Source organism: Calypte anna, chromosome 10, assembly GCF_003957555.1.
Source record: "Calypte anna isolate BGI_N300 chromosome 10, bCalAnn1_v1.p, whole genome shotgun sequence".
NCBI classification, from domain to species: domain Eukaryota; kingdom Metazoa; phylum Chordata; class Aves; order Apodiformes; family Trochilidae; genus Calypte; species Calypte anna.
The window spans coordinates 11992503-12014021 of NC_044256.1; the positions used below are offsets into that span (position 1 = coordinate 11992503).

The following is a 21519-nucleotide window of genomic DNA, read 5'->3' on the forward strand; positions in this document are numbered from 1 at the left end:
TTTCCTCCAGCACCCAGCCTCCCTGGCACGGGCTCCTTCCATGTACACAGGAATTTGGGATAACTCCACCCCAGTACATCCTCCAAGGAACACAAACCCAGAGCTGTTGGGCTGCAGGAGGACCTCCTGTCTCACACTCAGGTATTTGAGCCTCTGATGTTACTCCTCATGTTTTTAAAGAAACGTTGAATACATTCAAGGTGAATTTAATAACCTCCTGTTATCCAGAAAAGGCAAAGTACAGAAAAAATAAAGATCTCACCTGCACTTGTATCTATTATGGTCAACTCATGTTAACAGAATGTTTTGCTTTAATACTTGACTTACATTAATACCTCACATTATTACACGTATGAAGCCAAATATGACGCTAACTTAGTTGCTTACAACCTCAAACCTTACTCCCAATACACATTCCAATAAATTTATTCTGTAAAAACAATACATTTTTTTGTTTTCTTTTTGTTTTCTTTTTTGTTTTTTTGTTGTGGTTTTTTTTTCATTTTTTACAGTAAACTCGTCAACTACAAACCTTGAATACGCAAAAGATGTTCCAAAGACAAGCATAACAAGGATTGATAAAACCAGACTAAATATGTTTTCACAATAAAAGCTGGCATAAAAATAAATAAAAAATCTCTATTATCACAATAGCAACAATAATGTACACAGAATAATGGATCTGGAATGCTTACTTACTAGTCTAGTTCTATTTCCAAACGGAAAAAAAAAGCCAGAATGACAGCATCCTTTTTTAAGCCTTTCTTCCATTATTTAAAATTGATGTTTTCTTTTGGTTTCCCATAGGGTTCTATATCACAGTAAGCTTAAAAATGGAAAGCATCCAAACGAATGATTTCAAATTGTGTTGGCATTGGAAAAAATCCTTGTATTAATCTAAAGAAACACAAAAAGACTTTCACTAACTCCACATATAGGAACTAAGTCAGATAGTGTACATTACATCATGATTTTGAGAAGTATTAAGAGTATAACTAGCTAAGTACTTCTAATAAGGAAAGGTATTTTATTACATTATTGAACTTGGCGGTGATCTCAACTGAAGAATTTTTCTTTTATGTTGTAAACTGATCAAAAATCAACAAAGTATGGGTATAGGGAAATTTGAAATTATGTTTGGAGGTGGAAGAAACTGTTGTAGTCTCATATGGAGGGGACTCATTTCTAAGATTTACTTGTTTTTTTTTTTTTTAAATGTTCATTTAGAATAATATAATCTGGAGTTACACCTTTTCTATCTAGAAAAGGAATCTAAAACATGTTCAAGTATGTGATATCTTCATAAACCTCAGCCACTGGCAAAGGGCAACTTCATGCAACCAAATAATAAGAAAATCAAAAAGTAACCCTTAGAAAAAAGGGTAAAATGTCATTTCTGCAAACACAACAGATAGGAATGTGAATAATGTGCATACAAACTGGGATGCTGTTAATGATGCTAATGGACAGATGTGGTGACTCATATCAAATCCAAGAATATTAGACAACCAAACATGTAACCTTCTCATGTTTTCCCTTAATATTCAGCAGTCATTATGTTGGTTAAGTCTGAAAGAGAGAAAGAAAAAACAAATAAAATCACATTTAATGTAAGAAAAGGCACCCTGCAAAAAACTTGATGTAATTAATGCCGTATTCTCACACTTTAAAGTCCCAGGCACAAGTAACCACCTGGTCTGTTTGAAAATAATTTTTTTTTAGAGAAAACTGCTTATGTTACATCAACTAAACAATCCAGTAAAAAACATTAAAGAAAAACATTAAAGAATACAGTTTAAAAGTAAACATTTATGTTTTTACTCCAAGAAGCAGCCTGAGTCATGGATGTGGTTTCTTTTTTGTTTTTCCCAATCACTTAATTGCAAATCTTGTAGTGTACTTCACACACAACCAAACTTTGTGTTCTTCCACTGCACTAAACCACCGCTGAGCTTCATGCTGAGCACTTCTGTATTCCTGAACACTTTGAGACAGAATCAGCCTGTTGTTCAGACAAAGGAACACTTTGCAAGGCTGAAGATAAACAGTCAGCTAAGGTATCTGAATGGTGCTTCTGAAAAGGAAACAGTTTGGCTTGATGTTCACTGTGAGGTCATGACAGAGAAGGAAGAAGCTCTCACTTCATGGCTGAGTCAAGGACAGCTCTTGCTTCCCCTGACATTAGTGGGAACAGGATCAGTGTTCCCATGTGATCATGGCAAATGTCTCCAAGTCCTCATTTCTTCAGGTTAAAGAGAGACTGAAAACTCACCTACAGGCAGAGGGACACTCTGGTCCAACAGCACAAGGACATGCAATGCTCCATGGCTGCCTCACCCTGAGCAAGATGTCCCTCTCCATCGTTAAGAATTCAGAATGTGAATGCTTGTCCAGCCACACTCTGATGGATGGACAGAAGCACAACACACAAGGACTACAGAGGAATTAGTGCTGTATTTGATGTGATCAGGTAAGAAAAAATATCAACTCCAAGGAATACATGGAGGAGTACAGTTTAAATCCACTGGGGATGAATTTTCATTTTACACTGGATCTGAAGAAGGATATGAGAAGAAGATATTTTAACATCTGTGCATGAGCAGTTTGCTGCCTGAGCTCTCTCCCCTTTGGCTCATCATACCTGCTCTGCATGATGCCATGGCTACAGCAGTCTATGCTTCTCCATCCAAGAGAATAAGAGCACACAAGTGCCCACTGTGCAGCCTGGTTGCTGCGTTGTGTTTGCTCTAAGTGCTTCTTCTCTCCTTGGCACGGAGTTTGCAAACAGTAAGTAAGGGAAACCTCTGCTTTCCAGGTGGGAGCTCCTGGTATGTCCTGACCAATGGCACATTATAAAGGGTTATTATAAAATGCTGATGCATGTAATGATGGCTCACAGGAACTGCTGGAGCCCTGCCTCCCCCAAAAATGTGTGACAATCCAGAGCACCACACTTTCATTGACCTCTCCTGCTTAAGAGTCAATGATATTATACTTAGAGATGCTTTGGAGATGGTGGCTTGGAGAGGTTCACTGCTGTTTCCCTTCAGAGGGAAGTGCAGACACCCATTAACACAACTACAAATGATGAGTCAATCAAACCATGCCTTCTGCTAAAGTTCTTAAGGGCAGCTGCCACCATGCAGTGACAGGCAGGATCAGTGGTGAAAGTCAATCCCTATGGTGTCACTCTCAGATCCAGTAAGGAAAACTGTCCTGGAGCATGAAACCTTCCCACTTACTAACAACAATTCCCCTCTAGGCTAAGGCCAGAAGGTTGCCAGGCACCACTCTCATGCGGGGCACTGGGAATATAAATACTTCCACTCCCCAGTGTCTCACAGACTGGCACAAGAGGGACAACAAAGAGCCGGCCATGCTAATCATCCTCTAGGATTTTGAGTTTCCAGTACCAGCTTCCAGCATGACACACATTTTGCCTCCTAGGAGCCCCAGAAGTCAGCAATTTTCTTCTCCCCATAAGGCAGGCAGTCCCCTGGGCTGTGCAGGAGCTGCTGCTGCCTCCCCTCCCCAGGCAGCAGGTGCTGCCAGGCTCCCTTGCAGCCACTGCACAAGGATGCGGCAGAGCTGCGTCGTTTCCGTGGTCTCCATGGTTTCACGTCTCTTCAGAAACAGATCCACACACATCATCTTTGTTTGAACAAGTCTCTCAGCATTACAGTAAGATGGCACAATTTGTGCTGCACTGACCAGCACTGCTGCACACAAAGGAAAGGGCACAGATCCGACTGCTTTGAGTGAGGCATTTCAGTCATTAATAAAATTTAAAAACAGCGAGTGCAGAGAGCAGGCAGTAAAACTAAACCCATAAACTGCTTTTTTGTTTTTTTGTTTTTTTTTTTTCTGGCATTGAAAATTCCTTCTTCAACAGTGCCTGATGAGAGACTCAGGCATTCTGTACTTTAAAGGCTCCTGCTGGATGGGCAGAAGAAAAATTATTTACTTGCTCTGTATGATCATTGTTATTTTATGTTGCTTTCAGTTCAAAATGGTGACAGGATTCAGTGTACACAGAAATGCAAAGAACACATTCCATCTATACCAGCTACTTTAATCTCAACTAGCACTCAGACATATGTGCTTCTCCTGAGTTGTCTCCTACTACTGTTACCCTGAGCTATAGGAAAGCAGCAGAAAACACACCTCTGTACACCAGAGAGTATACCAGTATTTTCAGCATAAAAAAAAAATTTACCATGCAATAAACACATTTTTGCAAATTTTTTTTTGAGGGGTAGATTTTAACCTCAAATTGCTGAAAAAAAACCCCCAAAACAAAACTGTTTTAATTTTCTAGAAAAATGCCCATGTAAATGCTTTTACATTGAATAGAGCCCTAAATGCTGTGCTTTTAGTGTTGGTGAACTCCTAAATCTTATGCAGGTGAACCAGTGTTATGAGAAGTAAAGAAGGAAGAGTAAAGGAAACAAACTTCTCACAACCACATCAGAATGACTCAAGCACCTGCATTTCTCTGGCCAGTTTGGCCCTAACACTTGGCTTTCACAGCCGTAACTGGAATTGTTGCTACCTTACAGGAACATCACAACAAAAAACATGTCCTGGACACAAGCTGTTTTAAATATGTTCTCCCAATTGCAATAGTATCAGATGGCAGTAATTTTGGACCAGATTTTGATCCCCTTATTCATGCTGGCAAGCAGTTGCCTCTACAAATAGATCCACTGACTCCCATGTTAGTAACTGATTGTCAGCATGAGTAAAAAGAGCACAGTCCTTTACCCCACTTTAATATTCAGGCCATACCAGGAGTAAAAAAAAGTATTTAATTTCTGATAACTCTATTAGATTTCAAATACTGTTTTTCAAAGTAAAATCATTCACCTCCTGAAAGCAGCCACATACAGCCATACACAAAGGGAATGCCTCATTAACCAGCACAGTGCCCAGACTGCAACTAAAATCATGAATACCAAAAGAAAAATTTACCACATACCCCCATGCTGACCTTAACATTCAGATACTCTCTAATTGGGCAGGGACTACAGGCAGCTTTCAAACATCATTATGTGGGTATCCAGAGAAGGGAAATGAAAAGCAGCTTGGGCGTTGAGTTATAAAGAGTCAGAGTTATGCCAACCAAGAACCAAAGACACAAGTCACTGGACACTGTAATGTGGAAGTAAATCTGCTGCTATGAATTCACTGATTTATAAGCTAATTTTGTACCATAGGAAGTAAACAACACAGAGCCATGAACACCTTTCCACGGGAATATTGTGTCCATGTGGTATTTTGAGACAGCCAGAACAATTTAGTGTTTAACAGCAGAGGACTGCCATGCAGGTGGGTCTGTGACCCTTGAGAAGATAGGATAGGATAGGATAGGATAGGATAGGATAGGATAGGATAGGATGTCTTATTATTAGTTGATTAATATCAGATAACTAAACCCTGAGTTTCAGGTTTGCATTTTTCTGGGGAAGGAGTCAGCAGTGAAGGAGAGCCTGAGAAACAGGTAGTGGCAGGACACAATTACAAAATGTGGCTGAGTCTGTGAAGCTCTTCAGTTGAGAGTGCCTGAAGTCCTCAAGAATAGTTGAGAAACTATAGGGATAGAAAAGGGATAGAAAAGAGCAGCTTTATCAGCCCCAGGGATAAAGAAAAAAATCACAAGTTGAGCTCTTGAAAAGTATGAAATTGGCTGAAAAAATATCATAGCTTTGGAATTACTTTTATTTGCTCTGGGTTTTGAATCTTTAGGAAGCCATCACTTCACATTTTAAAGCTTTTCTCTACCACCTGCAGGTTAGAAATTTCATTTAAAAATACAGATGAAGATGCTCCTGCTATCATGTGACTTCAGTTGTTAACCCTTCAAGAAGATCCTCGTGATGCTGAGGGTAAGAGTAGGATTAAAAGGCAAGGTTCCCTCCGGTCTGCAGAGGGCAGATGTGTCTCCAGCCTGCAGTCCAGGCATTATAAAACATAAGCACTTCCTCATTAGCATGAGTAGGTTTAAGAGAAAGCAGCTCGTGTCTTTTCGGCAACTCCTGCATGGTCACAGACCTGCAGAGCACAGGACCCAGAGGCTCTCCAGGATGCAACCCCTGGGGAATGCTACAGGTAAGGGAGCTGAGCCCAGAGCCTCTGCCCTCCAGCTTTCCACGGCCCTTCCTGGCCTCCACCACCACAGAGCTTTTAAGCAGCTGGTGACAAAACCCGTGGATGAACCCCTTGTCCGTAAGATAAGGACCCTGACCCTTGTATTTCTTGTCTCGTTGCCTTCACAGTACCTTTCTCCAAGCCATTGTGAAACAAACTCTTCCCTCCGCCGATGGAGGGGAGACGGATGCACCCCGGGCTCCCTTTGGTGGTCGCCTGGCGCCATCTCATGGGCAGCTCCGGACCCTGAGCTGGACCGGCCCGGCACAGCCCCAGTGGTGGGTGCAGAGCTCCTGGGCTGCACACCGGGGAGGAGGAGGAAGCCCATCCTCCTCAGTTTGCGTGTTGCTGGTGCAGTGATGATCTTCTAAGCAGAATGATTTTAAAGAGACCATAACCTCATCTACGATGGTGTCTTTAGCAGAGATAGAAATTCTTCTGAATTCATGCATGTGAACAAGAGGACCATATCACAGCTCAGAGAGCACATGTTGGTCTTTTTCAACCTTTCTTTCTACAGAAGGGAAGTGCAAGTGCATGGGCTGCAGGAGCTCAACAATCTCCAGCAGACTCCCAGATGAGGCTGCAGGTCAGCCGACCCCCCAGGAGGTTGTTCCAGACACAGGCTGTGTGTCTGGCTGCTTACCACCCATTGGAAAAAAAAAGTAATCTGATTACTCATTCCCAAAGTGTCCTGTCTGCTGAAGGGGTACCTTCTAACTAGACACCTGGTCTGGCCCTGAGGATGCTAGGAGGAAGAGTGTCCCCTCCTGGTCCTGAAAGAGAATTGCACTACTGACAAAAACTAAAAAGAGGATTTACATGTGAAATGCTGATTCTATGGAAGAAACGCCAAAGGTGATATATCTGGATTAAGATGTGAATTCCTCAATGCTTTTACCTTGAGTTGCCTGTAAAACTGTCTCTCCATCTCTCTTTAATATATGCTACTAAAACTCAACCTTTCCCATGGTGTTAAAGGCACTGGAAATCTGGTTAAAGACTGGTCTTAAAGTGTGAGGTCAAGCACGAATGTGGAGCAGAACCAGCTCCTCACATGGGTATGGGTATGACAATGTTGACTGTGAGTACTTATGTGGAGTTGGTGCTGGCAGGAAGGACACAGACACTGTTGACAGCACAGGGACTGAAATATCTGCAATCCTGAAAAAGCTGCAGAACACCATGATGTTCTTTTAGCATGCTGCACTCTACCTCCCCAGCATTAACAAGCATGTCACACACAGAAAGAAGAGCCACGTGTACATAACCAGCCACAAAGTCAACATCCTATGTGACTTTAGTCACTTAATCCATGACTGATCTAACTCAGCAAGCATTTTGTCATTACATGGAGAACATGTGTGAAGTTCACAGACATATCCCCGGGCACTGCTCTCCTAAACCTCTAGCAACCTCTGATGGACCACATGGCCAGTTTTCTTAATCAAATACCTATCTGAAGATATGAAACTCCTGGGTTCACCACCCAGACCGTGGGCAACACATGCACTACACATTCACCACACTCATCAGCTCCAAACTCTAAAATTATGTGGGTGCACTGTGGAGAGGAAGAGTCTCCTTGTGTCAGTCTCTGGCTCAAGACAGATGCTTGTTCAGAGGGTATGGGAGAGTGTAAGTGGATGTTGTCTTCCTCACCTCATAGGCCACATATCAAAGTCTTCCTAAGGCAAAGAGCCACAAAACACAGACAGTATACCACAGAGAGACTGGGGAAAGGACGTTATGGGGGGTGTTTTTGAGTGCAAGACAAGGGCAGCCCCCCAGAGGTTGTGTTTTGTGGGAAAGGGTTGAGGCTGAGCACACAGCAGGCTGCTAAGGCACCTTGGGGACAATGTCAGATGAGAGCTGAGCTGGCTGGCTTCCTCCCACACCTGGGGATTCGTGTCACTCAGCAGCTGCTGTGACAACCACCCTGGCTGCTGGCCACGTGGCAGAGCCCTGGCATGGACACAGCAAAAGACTCAGTCCCGAGTCAGAGCTGTAAGTGCTGGGGCAGGCAGGCTTGTGCTGCTCCAGAGGCTCAGAAGTGGCAATGGTTGCTAAAGGTGCCTGACAACCAATTCCCATGCCAGTTCCCCTGCTCAGCAGCCTTCCCTTCTGTTGTGGTCACAACAAAATAGTAGATATGAACACACAAGTGACAAACATAAAAGGAGGTCATATGAACCTGCTCTGGAGCTGGCTGTGTACCCCCTCCTTAGAAGGTCACATTCCAAGTGAAAAAACTGCACTAATACCTGCAGTATGCAGGCTCTGTAAAGTTAACATGAGCCCTCATGAACTACAAAGAAGTCAGTGGGACTGCACAAATTTTAAACAACTGTGAAAGGATAAGCAGGCTCCCACTGTTCAGTGAGCCAAAATACATCATGCCAACAGTCTTGATTCTGCTCTCACATCAATTTTGCATCATTCCAGCTCATGGTTTTCAGTACTTCCTCTCAGCTGACAACCATACAAGTGTTGGAACAAAAATAATGCTTAGAGTATCTTTTCTCATTCAGTTTCTGTAGAGCAAAATTTTTACCAGTGCAGGGACCAGTCCCATGTTTCTGTTCTAGACACATTCTGAGCACTGAAATGAAACATTAAAAGATGGCACATGATATGCCCAGGTCACTGCAATGCAACTTTTCTCTGAAGCCCCCCAGAAGGAAATTGCATGGGAAGTGAATGATAGTAACAGAAGATTACCCCTTCACTGGTTTTCTGCAAATCTGAAGAAGTGTTTCTTGTGTCATTGCCTGCGTCTCCAGCATCAGAGCTGCTCTTATTTTCTTCCTCTTTGCAGTCCTTATCATCTTCATCTCCAGGAGATTTCCGTGACTGCTTGGAGGATTTCTAAAATGATCAAAAACGAAGTTAAAAAGTAAAAACTAAGCTTCAGTCAGGAAAGACACTTTTGCAATGCATGTGGAATGCTGTCTGATCATGTGGTTCCTTGTTCAAGATGAATATTGGGGAGGGACATGTGGGGCAAAATGTGTTTTTCAGGTGAAGCAGTTGGAGTTACTGCCATCAGTGAGGCAAAAGGAGAAATTCTGTGTTCAACCCTGGTTGGCAGGACAATTGACAGACACAGTAATCGGAGACGGGTATTAGTGTTGGGTCACCTGTAGGTTTTGCTAGTTAATGAAACATATGGTGCCAGCTTGACAAAAGTTTTGATTAAACACAGAGATGTAAAATGAGAATAACATTAGCAGAGCCTCTTTCTATACTTTTTATTTTTTTTTTTTAGTGCTGTCAGCTTTAATATATTAACATTAAAGCCATGTGGAACCAATACATCTTTTCTGCTTCCTTTATGTTATTCAATTCTATAGTACAAAAGGATAAATTGTGGCATTAAGCCACCATCTTCCTAATCCTCAGTTTGCTCAGAGTCTTCTGAAAAGAAGATGGTAGACCAGACCTGCATTTGTAATGTAAAACACACAAAGGGGGTGAAATTACTTAATACATTTTGTTCAGTGGATAAACCACAAAAGCCCCCTTTCTTCCCCAAACTGAGCGTGGATGAAATTGTTTGCTTGCTTCTTTTAATTTCATTTAGTGTTCATTTCAGAGAAGAACAACAGGAATGTGAATGAATATGATTCTGCCACACTTCCCACATTTTTTAAGCAAAGCACAGACCTGGAGGCACACACAAAAATGACTGTAATATTTTTTCCTTTCACCCAGGTGATGAGTGGGAAGCATTTCTGAACCCAAAGTTGCTCCCTTTCACCCAGGTGGCTACATTCACTTGCCATTATGATCCAGTCTGAGACACATCACTCTTAGCTTCCTCATCTGTGCTGTTACTTAGGTATTAACATGTCAGGTAGGTACTACAGTGCAGGTCTTTTATCTACAAATTGAGTGCCCTGCTTTGTGAATTAGTTCTTCCCCCCATTCTGTATCCTGCACTGAGTTATCTTACACTGATTTACGAGGAGCAGCTGAGCACATCTCACCCTGCTCTATCTTGTACCATGGCATCTGGGGCACTCACACTGGAGACAGGAGAGGGAAGTTTGAATTCTCCCAGACAGGAACCAAAGTGAACTCATGTTCACTCATGCCTCTCCCTGGAGGCACACACCTAAGAATATTGGTTTTGTGTGTGTGGATCTATCAAAACATCTTTACATGGGTTTTCTTTTCCAGTCTTTCTGAACTCCCTCCCTCCCTTTCACCTCCTTCTCAAAGTGTGGGCTCTAGAACAGGGAAGAATACTTCAGCTGCTGTCTCACCAAGTCTGTCTACAGAAGCAAGAGCTCTTCCCTTTGCCTGTTAGAACACCATTATTGTCCTACCAGAACTATAATACTGAAGAAGGAAGAAGAGATTGCCAAGAGGTGGACAGTATTCTAATTATCAATGCACATAGGTATCAAAAGAAAAACTCAGAATATAACCTTTGAAGTGTAGGATTTTTTCCGTTTTGAGCCCGCTTTTTCATTCTTTCTTTTTCCTTTTCCATCCTCTTCTACCCGATCACCTTCCTCCTCACTGCTGGCATCTGCTGTATTTCCTCCTTCTCCTTCAGTTTCTGATGAGCTCTGCTGCTGAATTGCCTTTTAAAATAACAATAATATCAGCAACAAAAATATTACTAAAATCTAGTATTTAATTTTTCTCTGTATTGAAGACAGATATACTGGCAACAGACAGCTTACACTTTAATTTTTGTAGCTAAGAAGAGCTCACCTTATTTTTTCAGTTACCAAGAAAAGGACTGCAAAGGCAATTTTCTCAGTCACCACTTGGAAACAGTTATCAGATGCAGATTTTGGGATAGCATGTTCTGAAGGGTTTACACAGAAACAGAAGATTTGATAACAAAAATATGTTTGCTGGAGAATCAAGGGTCTCTCAGTGGAGAGGCTGGGTATATTCTACTTTGGGCAAAACTATGAAAACTTTTAGAATTTGGCTGTAGCAGGAGAGACTTATTCAGGAGAAATGATGACTTTTACAACCCCCAACCTTTCTTAGGAAAAACCAAACACTGACCAGAAGGCTGAGAGCTCTTTGACAGCCCATCTCCCACAGACTATTCACTAAATTTTTTTAAATCCCTGAGTGTATGCAAAACATCTGTAGGGCTGTAAATATGAAACAGGAACTCAGAGGGGCAGCATCTTGTCTGCAGGTGGTCTGTATCTCTTGTTTGTAAGGTTTTGTGCTTATAATGTAATAGGTGTGTTTGCCTTCTTTTGGAAGTGATTTCTTCCTTCAAAGGACCACATTTTTTTAATAGAAAAATTCTTTGTTTTTATACAGCCCACCAACAACACTTGTACCCCTCCATATTCACATCCAACAGGGAGAGCTGTTGTACAGCAGCTACAGCAGCCTAAACCTCCACCTTCTAAACCCTCACAGCTTTGGCAGTGGTGTCCTACGTGTTACACACTACCAATGTGAAAATCAATAGTGCAGTGACCTTAAGGGCTCTGTAAAATATACTGAAACAGAGACAAACAAAAACAGCAGAAAGAAGCCAGAAATTATTCATGTTTCCATTGCAGTAAATAAAACCTTCTATTTTTAATTCAACTGAATCCGCTGCAGAATTTTCCAGTTCATCACCTCGGAATATCACAAAAAGCAAAGGGCTCTGCAGTATGATTAAAGCTCAATTTGTCACAGAGTGCAAGACCACAATTGTCTTTACATTACAGAATTGCAAAAGCTGTGGAAGTTTCCAGCTCCTCCAAAACCAGGGCTTTCCACATCACTCAGACAGTGTTTAGACCAATCTTCAAAAAAGAAAACAAGGAAGATAAGGAGAAAGAGAAGTGAAAGTAATTTACCTGATATCCAGTAAACTTTACTCCAGGGTTGTTTTCTATTTCCCACAGGCCTTCATTAAATCCTTTTCGCTTGTTCGACTTCCCAAATTTATCTTTATATTCTTTATATGGGAAAAGGTCTTTGGGCCCAAGGAACGCACTGCATTTTAACAAAGGTAACATTCAAAAAAGGACCTAAATTCCTCCTCTTCAAAAAAGCCCCACATTAACAGAGCAAATATTTTCCCTATCCTCACTCCATCTCTCATCCTCCCTATACTCAGTCCATATTTTTTTCCAGTTTTACTTATTATTTTTTGTTTGTTTATTTATTTAATTAACACACGGGCTTTGAGTTACTACTCCTAGTCTGATTTGATGGCTTGGCTCACCATCCTGATGTTTGATGTTGCAAAATCATGCTGGGTCTCTCAAGAAACAATCCAACCAAGTCTGATTTTTTATATTAACAACTGCAGGGAACTGGCACTTGAACAGTTTATGAAAAGGGATTGTGTGACATAATTCCCTGTGACAGCAAGGGATCAAACTTCCAATCCAGGAAAACTTAAAAGTACCATATGAAAAGTTAGAGTGTGTGGAGTGCCTAGAACCCATGAGTCAAAACTTACCCCTCGTACCACTGGACAGAAGCAGTGGCATTTTTTATTATCTACACTGCCAGTAAGCCTGGGAGCTTATTTCTTGGAATAAGCCCCCCACATGCTAGATTCCATGCAAACACAATAACAATGTTCTCTTTCCCAAAAATCTTATAATTTCATATAAGACAAGAAACAATGGGTGAATATAGGCAGATGAGTAATACAAGGAAACAATGAGACACACAGGGTGCTTGTGGCCAAATTGTTTTTTAGACAGCACAGCAAAGGAGGGATTTTGTGCTCTGCTGGTGCATTAAGTCAGCTATGCACTGGGCCAACGACTTTCAAGCACAGGCAGTACAATGCAGGGGAAAATAATCAGAAGAGTCATGATTTGTCTTGCTTTTCCTACATACTTTAGAGTAATATTGTAACCTCTTATATGAAACTGAAGAAAGCAAAATTTCCTTTTCATTGGCTATCTATATCCAGTGTGTTTATTGTGCTCTGTATCATGGTATTAGTATGGCTAATCCTAAACTAAATTTAAAACAGTGAAGGCAAAAATCCCCACTTCATTCCCACATGGAAGATTCTGTGTCACCAATGGCAGGAACTGTGCAAGTCACAGTGTCCTTCACTATAATCACTGTCCTACTTTCCTGATGATCTTTGCAATGAACATTAACTCTGTGGTCCCTATTACCACAGGATCTTAGAGCTCCACCATTCAGAACACATTTATTCTTGTAACATCACCTTGAGGTTGGGAAGTTGCCCTTTTTGGCAGATGGGCTTCTGAGGCAATGAGATTTGCCCAAGGTCAAATGCAAACTGATGGCAGAGTATGGAGAAAAGCCCAACTCCCTTCAGACTCAGTCTAACACCTTCATCACAGGATCGGATTTCTTCCTTGCTGTGAACATCATTTCAGATTAAAGCCCAATCTATGCCCTGATTCTTTCCAGCATTTATGAATGTGGAAAGTGTTTAAGTTTCATTCACTTAGATCATTCCACTGGCCAAGAAGTTTGGCAGTACAGAGCCAACTGGTGGCAAAGGGCATCAGCTGACAAGTGTCTGGGGAAAGTGTCCTTTTAACTACACAGCAGACAGAATGGTCCTCACACTCTGTTGTCTCACTGAGAAATATCTCAGTTACATAAGTACAACACCAAGAATGCATTTCTACCTGAAAGCCAAAGTGATTTCCAAAGTAACAGATGTCAATATTAAAGGCTATAATAGAGTAAGAAATCTGAATAAATTATTTTATCTCTGCTTTTGTAAATACTAGGAGATGTCTTCTTCTTGTAAAAAATACCTAGGAACAGTTCTAACACAAATAGCAAAGAAAAACTGAAGCTTACCATAAGCTACCCTAATTTAGCTCAACAGTAATATAGGGAAACATTTCTACAGCCTTTTATTTATAGTAAACACTGACAAGTTGCCTACATCTTTGTTTCAAATATATCCAGTGCCACTGAGAGACTATAGCAGTCTCCACTGCTCAGCTACAAAACTAAGGACCTGCAATCTATAGTTCATTTTTAACAGTTATGGTTTTTATCTTTTTAAGGTAGTAACTATGAACTGTTTTCCTGTTTCAGATTTTACAGTCATATAATGGGCTATCCAAAACAAAAAAAAATCAGTAGTTTGGGATTCATCCACTTCAGAACAAAAGTGGTCAGTCTTGTAATTTTTTTTTCCAAAGTGTTTCTCAAGATAAAATGTTTCTACTAAAAAACAAAACATAAGAAAACATTTTGGCTTCTGATTTTAAAGAATCATAAGTTTATTTGAACTCTTTTTAGATTACTTTGTGATAGCAGTAGTAGATCATAATATATCAAATATTAGGTTGCTTCATTGCAGCAATGGAAAGAGATTCTTTAACTAAAGCGAGGGTATTTTGATCTTAATTAAGCAGAAACTTCCTTTAAAGATTTTTAAAAATAAAATATCATGTATGAGCTGTGGTGCTTATTTCATTTGGGAATAATGTTAAAATTAAAAAATAAACAATACATTTCTATTAAAGCTTCAAACCTCTAAAACTGAATTGAAAAAGTCATCAGAATTTAATTGTTTTTGTGGGTTGTTTTTGGTTTTTTTTTTTCCTAAGGAATTCTAGAAAACATGTTCCCAGCAAGGGGGAAAGGAAACGTTTTTAACTGTAAAAATTCCACGCAAAATGGAAAGTGCAATTTATTTTTTTAACTATTTCAGACACAGTTCAAAATAGAAACATGTACACTGTAACTTTGAAAGTCAGTATTTTGTAGCAATTACAAGGCCTAACTTACACTTTCTGTTCTAATTCCTTTCTTTCCCTGTGAGCTCAGCAACCTCAGTTCTTCTGTCACTCCTGAGATATCCTACAACATCCCCATACAAAATCTCAAAGGAATGCATATACTTTAAAGCTACGTGAGGACTGTGTGAGACTGTGGGGTCTGCTTCCTTTCACTTTACAAACTTCCAAGCAAGTTCTCCCACAGGACACAATCCCCAACACATCTGAATACAACAGCCTGATCTCTGCTATCAAGCACACGCAAGTAAAAAATTGCTGTCCTGAGTTCAGGTGACCCTTTAACAAACTTATGCCAATGCTTCTCTTCGCAGGAAACTTAGGCACTCATTATTGTTTATGCTTGGGTCATCCATATAGCAGATTCCCATTTACTTCCAGGTTTCACTTCCATGTGTCAATACAAACGAGCTGGGCTCATAAGACCTATCTCCAGACTACCAATGGGTTCAAGTCAGGATTTGTTCCAATAACATCAGTGGAGATGACATTAGCTGCAGTGAAAGAAGAGCTCTTCAAAGGAACAGCAGTGGAAGAAGAGCTCTTCAAAGGAACAGATCATGTTCATTCACTTACGTTTCATGAGTCCCAAAAAAGAAGATGGGGTATTTATTTGCTGGAGGCTTCACAGCTCCTTCAGGGAGTTCATCAATCTGTGAGACAGAAATGGAAAAAGGATTATTACTGAATGTGGTGTCTCTCTTCCCAGAATCTCTACCAAGCTATGGAAGTGCTAGTGCCAGGTATCCCATACCCCTGGGAGGTCCCACTGTGTGCTGGGGTAGGGAAGGAAAGACAGCTGCTGATTTTTCAGGTGTGCAGGTCATGTGAAGTCAGCATGTGACAGAAACACTACAGGGAGACAACCAAAGACCAAGTCTAAGGACCAGACAAAAAGTTTTAATAATTTCATGGGCATTATAATACACAAAGGCAATAAAGTCAAATCTGCTTAATTTAAGTGTTAACTTCAGATGCTGCCTCATCAAAGGCACTGAAGCCTAGACAGAGGGTAATTCTGCCTCACACAGCCACCTAAATAACTCCTGCAACAAATGGGGAACAGATGGCATCTCTGAGGCTCTGCAGATGGAAAACTGAACAATCTCTCATCAGTGTTTCCTGGTGGTGATGGTGGTACCCAATGCATAGCACATGCTAGGGAGGAGGGCTTGGGACTCTTCTTCCCCTGCAGCATCCTAACAACTGGTTTTGGTCACTGCTCCCCCTCTGTACTCTATCTCCTCTTTCACGTTTTATCCCTGGCTTCATATTTCTCAAGATACAGCTGCAGAGCAGATAAGAGAGGAATCGTGAGGGTGCCTTTCTGAGGTAGAGCCAGAATTGGGACAAACTCTGCAGTTTGTCAGATCAGTGCCCAGACCCCATCTTCCCATGTCTGAGTGTGAGCATTGGTCATGAGGCAGAAGGTCAGGCCTGTGATTTATTCTTGTCCATATCTATCTAATTTTTCAGTCCTCTGCAAGAGAAATAATAGAGTCCAGGTGCTTACCCACATAAACCAGAAACACAGCACAGCTTTAAATAAGATGTAAGTGCTTGACTTCCCAGAAATGGCACTTCTGACCATATGTGGGGCATCTAACATTAAGTGTCCAGACAACTCTCCAGCTAAGAAGGAGCCTAATGAATCTAGATATCTATAGGGCAACACCAGAGAGCAGGTGAATGGCTTCCTGCTCAGGTTTTAGGCAACTCAGTCACAACATAAGCATTGTGAATCCTGCCAAATGTCACTGGAACTGAGAGCAAAGTGTTGACATACCAATGCTATACAAAATCTGCTTCTCAGCAGAGCACCGGGATGGAACCTGCATGTTTTCACTCAGGAGGCCAGGCCCACATGTGCTTTCTTTCCCTTTTCCTGCCGCAGGACCCCAAACACTGAATTCTTGTTGATTAATAAACACCAGATTGTTTTCAAAGGATGTTCTCTTTCACTGTAAAGCATCTGCTGGTTACGTAGCTCTCAGAGGAGTAGATTTTATAAGAATTCAAGTCCTTTTGGTCTTTCTGCAAGGACACCCATTGGGGACAGGGAAACCAGAGCCATATGTGGAGCTGTAACATCACAGGACTCCTTTCTGCAAAAGAAATGGGATGCCTAATTTTTAGGTCTAAGTGGAGCATTCTTTGAATCTATGCCAAAATCAGGGGATGTAAGAGCACTTCCAAACCATGCCCTGTCTCTTTGCTATGGCACAACCCAGGGGTGTAGATGATGGGGTTTTGGCAAGCTGGGCCACGTGTCGTCATTCACTCACTACCCACCATGGTCTGAAGGAGATAATCTGTGATGGTGAGAGGTGTCACATGCCTCCTGGGCACAGCAATTACACAACTTTTTTTTTTTTTTTTTTAAACTTAAAAAAGCTAACTAATTCATAAAGGAGAATCTATGGCTTAAATCCACACAGAAGGAAGATACACACTGCTGAAAGATGGAAGTGTACATTTGCTTTTATCTGTATTTAAGAAGGAACTGAAACAACATGACAGAATGCTTGGTGTTCTCCATCATCATACACAGAGAAAAAACTGACAAAGATATATTTTTAGAATTAATTATATTCCAACATAAACTATTTGGTTTTAAGTAAGTTCCCACAATGTGGGTATTTGTTCTCTAATTTATTTTTAAATACAGGTATTAGACTAAAACAGTAAGAAAAGGACTGCAGGGATAAAACAGAGCCAACTTGCCCCAACAAACTGAGGGCAAGTCGGGTAGACAGTATGACCCACTCTGCAACACATTTGATTCTTGCTTAAAGATGGAAGTATCTACACATCAGAACAAAAAGGTTGTGCTGGCAGTACCAAGTACAGGGGTAATACACTTCAACTGTCTGGATTCCATAACCATCTTCCTCTCTATTATGACAAAGAAGATGTCCAGAGAGAGACCAGACCCCAGAAAAATGTGCACTCCAGCAACTGAGATGAACAACGTCTGCTGGGACTTGAGTGTGAATCTCATTTGGCCTCTTGAAACGTGGCACCAGCTCTGGGCTGCATTACAGAACAACACAGTCCAGTTACTGTCTCAGCCCTTTAAGAATTTCTCATGAACTAAAGCAAACAGCTGTAAATGATCAGCAAAGCAGAGGAATGAAGACATGCTTAGTCGGGAACACTGATCAGAAGGGAATGGGAATCTTAGCTCACACAACGTGCTATGCTCCAAAGCAGTGAGGATCTTCTAAGGAATATCCCAAGTGGGATTAAGCCTCAATGTCATATTCCCAGCACTTTACACTGTTAGCAAAGGAGCAGCACTGAATTGACAAAAGACAGCACACGTATCTGTCACACAGCTCACCTGCTCCCCATTTTGTGGCATATTTCTTTATTCATCCAAGTATCCCCTCTGACTATGTCTCATCACAGGAAACCATAAAAAAGCTTCTCATAGCTTTTCATAGCTTTCAGAAGCATAGCTTTCACATACACATAGAAACACATACAATGCAAATCTGCACCACACGGCTCAAGGACAGTCTGTTAATGCTCCCACTCCAACGTTTCACTGAGCAGCTGAGGTCAAGACTTTCCCTGCCTTCACTGATTTTGCTGTGAGCTCCCCAGCTCTCAGGCTTATGTCACTAGTACTGTAATGAGGTTGAATACGAAGTGACAATGCTGTCTTACAGGCACTTAACTCAATGGCAAAATCTCCAGGGAATTCAGTGAAGGATGAGACCTTCTCTGCCATCAGGAAAGGTCTCATCCCTTTTTACCTGTGAATCTGTGTTTTCTGTGAATCCCTGCATTAGACACCGTAAGAAAAGAGCTTTGCACAACCCAGCCACCCCCAGAAAAACTACCTTAGCCCTCTGTGACTGCTGAGCCCCCTAAGTGCTTATTTAGCTGCAGAATAACTCCAGCTCTCCTTGACAATTGCTGATGTTTTGCAGTGACAGAAAGCCAGCAGCACAAGCAGCCATACTGCAGCGCCCTGCTGCTGCACTCAGACGCAATTTATTCTCATCCTACAAGATGTTTTGGTTACATATGCTGAAGATTTGGATCTGATATTATTTCCCATATCAGCAAGATCAAAGACAGACAGAGAGGGAGGGAGAGAATGAGCAAGCGCGTGAGCAGAAGAGGGAGAAAAGCATCACTGCTTCGAAGCAGGAACAAAAGAGATAAATGCACCCATACTAGGACAGAGTGTTGTAGTCACAGAAACCTCACTAATGACTAAAGCAGCTGTCTATCAGAAAGCCAGACTGCGATTGCATTTTGCTCCTGCAAGGAAACAAATAGGTTCTAAAGTGCCCGTTACAACCTGCAATCAAACAGGGGATTCATCCCCTCCTGAACCAGAGCAGCCAGGGGGCTGGAGCTTGCTGCCACAGAAACCAGTGAGAGCAGCGCATGGCGTACAAATTCGATACGTGCATCAGCAACATCACGGGCAGCTGCTTCAATTATGGCTAAAATTAAAGCAGGTGGTTTCAGATTTCGAGTTTTATCCCTTTTGCTCCCGTTTCTGTCATCTGCTTAATGAATAACAATTGCTTTCTTTTTGTACAACCTCAGCAGAGCTGCACTTCCCAGCATTTGTTTGCCAACCAAGCAGCAGACAGCAGAGCTTTAAAGACGTAAATGTCCTCTTCTAACTGCGCCTTTTTTTTTTTTTTTTTTTTTTTAACAAATGCGAGGAACACTGAACAGAAAATTCAGCCTGCACCTCTCAAACTAGAGCAGGGCTTTATCATACGGTGTTGCTAGGGGCTACCAAGGTGCAAGCAAATCCGTCTCCTTACGTTGTAGTTTACAGGCTGAGATGTACACGCTGCCTGAATATTTTGCTCTCTGTGGTGCTGGTCAATTACCGACATCTCAGGTTGTATTTCCAACTGTTTCTTAAAGGCTGGGTTTGGCAGTAGTCAACTGCAAAACCTTCTTCCCCTCTGCCCCGATGCTGGGGACTCGGGGAGATGCAGTGGCTGGGTGGGTTGGACCGGAGCTGCAGAGCCCTGCAAAGAGGATGCGGAGCTGCTCTCCGAGAACAAGAGTGGCTCCCAGAAGCACAAATCATCCCCCTGCCTGACTGCGGGACTCCGTGGCACATTTCAGACGGGCGGAGGAGCTCCCTGGGAGGGCTGGTGCAGATGCAGAGGAGGCTGCACCCTCTCCTGGGTGTTCTGCTCCGCAGAGCTCTACATACACCCCCTGCAACACAGGGAACGCGTGTCTGAGACACAGAGGAAATGGCAAGCTTTGTCTCTCTGCTTCTGCCTGTAAAGAAGCTTTCTGTGCAGCTTTACGTTATCGCAGCAGTCAAGGAAGGGGCAGCTCTGCCCACCAGGGCGGAAGGGCATCCCAGATGCCTCTTTTTCCACTTGGAAGGACAGCAGGTGTCACGTTGTATGGCTATCACAAAATCTCTGTGCTGTGGATAAGCTGCTGTTCAGAAGCAGGAATTCCAGGCTGTCAGAATGGCTTTCAAACCAGACCCTGTTCCATTGTGTTCCAACTGAATTTTACACTGAAAAAAAAAAAAAGAAAAGAAAAGAAAAAAAAAGGCACTATGCAGAAATACCTATCAGGTCCAAATGTAGAGGCAAGAAAGCTCTACTTCAGCATGCTGAGATGATTATGTGGGCACTGAAACCACAAGTACAAGCTATTTTATTTTGCAAAAAGAAGGAATTAAAACTGCAGAGCAGTAATCACTGATTGTTTTGACATACTGTAAATGCCTTTGATTGGCAAAAGCACACAGAAGCATTACAGAAGCATTGCAGAGATCAGTATCTCCCACCGAAATCCCCAGAGTCACTGCACAGCAGTCAAGCAAAAGCCTATATAAAAAGTGGTTCAAGTTGCTTATTATTGCCCAACACATGCAAGCAGCTTGATCTTTAGCAGTTAGCTTATTAGCAAAACTCTAGATGGATAAAAGCAATACTCTTCCAAATCCAGTATTAAAATAGAATATTTTGCTTTCCTACAAGATGCATTTAATATGCTTTTACATAGCTAATGCTACTGGGAGTCAGCAGCATGGCAGAATCTTTTCTAAACCATTATTTAAAATACTGTTCTGTAAAATATTAATTTTTTTCCCCCAGAGGATCCTAATATATATATATATAAATCCTATCTCCTTCAAGCTAAAAATTGTGACTCAAATGCTGTGGTACTTAAATTGAAAAGAAATCCAACTAGAGCTGATTGGACACTACAGAATTTTTCTCTCATTTATCAGGGCTGTATGATATTTGAAGCAGAGCACAACTCCTTCCCCAATGTACATCACACACTAGAACTCTGAGTGTGGAATGCTGGCATATGCACTTTTTCACCCATTAAAAAAGATACCCCTGTGAAGGATGAAACTAGAATCCAAGTTAATAAGGTGGAATCACACAGCTACAAAAATAAAAATTAAAGTGTCTAGGCATGGAAGAGTGCCACCAGCAAAAACAAAAAGCAAAACAAGATTAAAACCATCAGAAAATACTTTTGAGTACTGCTGAAAATGGCTGAAGGGCATCCTGCAGACAGCCAGAAATGACAATATAAAGACATCACTCCTTTTTTTTTTCTGTGCATGCTCAGGACCTCAACGAGATAGAAGACAATGAAGGGTTAGTTG

At 41.6% G+C, this 21519-nt stretch overlaps 1 protein-coding gene across 1 annotated transcript in view; it reads right to left on the reverse strand.

Annotated features, from left to right (window-relative positions):
- Window positions 1-201: 201 nt before the first annotated feature.
- Window positions 202-21519, reverse strand: part of HDGFL3 (HDGF like 3) — a 38113-nt gene continuing 16795 nt past the window's right edge. The window contains exons 2-6 of the mRNA XM_030456696.1: window positions 15462-15538; window positions 11982-12120; window positions 10581-10739; window positions 8869-9015; window positions 202-1569 (exon numbers count right to left, since the gene is read on the reverse strand). Of these exons, the coding sequence (XP_030312556.1) occupies window positions 1564-1569; window positions 8869-9015; window positions 10581-10739; window positions 11982-12120; window positions 15462-15538 (528 nt within the window). The 3' untranslated portion in view covers window positions 202-1563. The remainder of the gene's footprint in view (window positions 1570-8868; window positions 9016-10580; window positions 10740-11981; window positions 12121-15461; window positions 15539-21519) is intronic.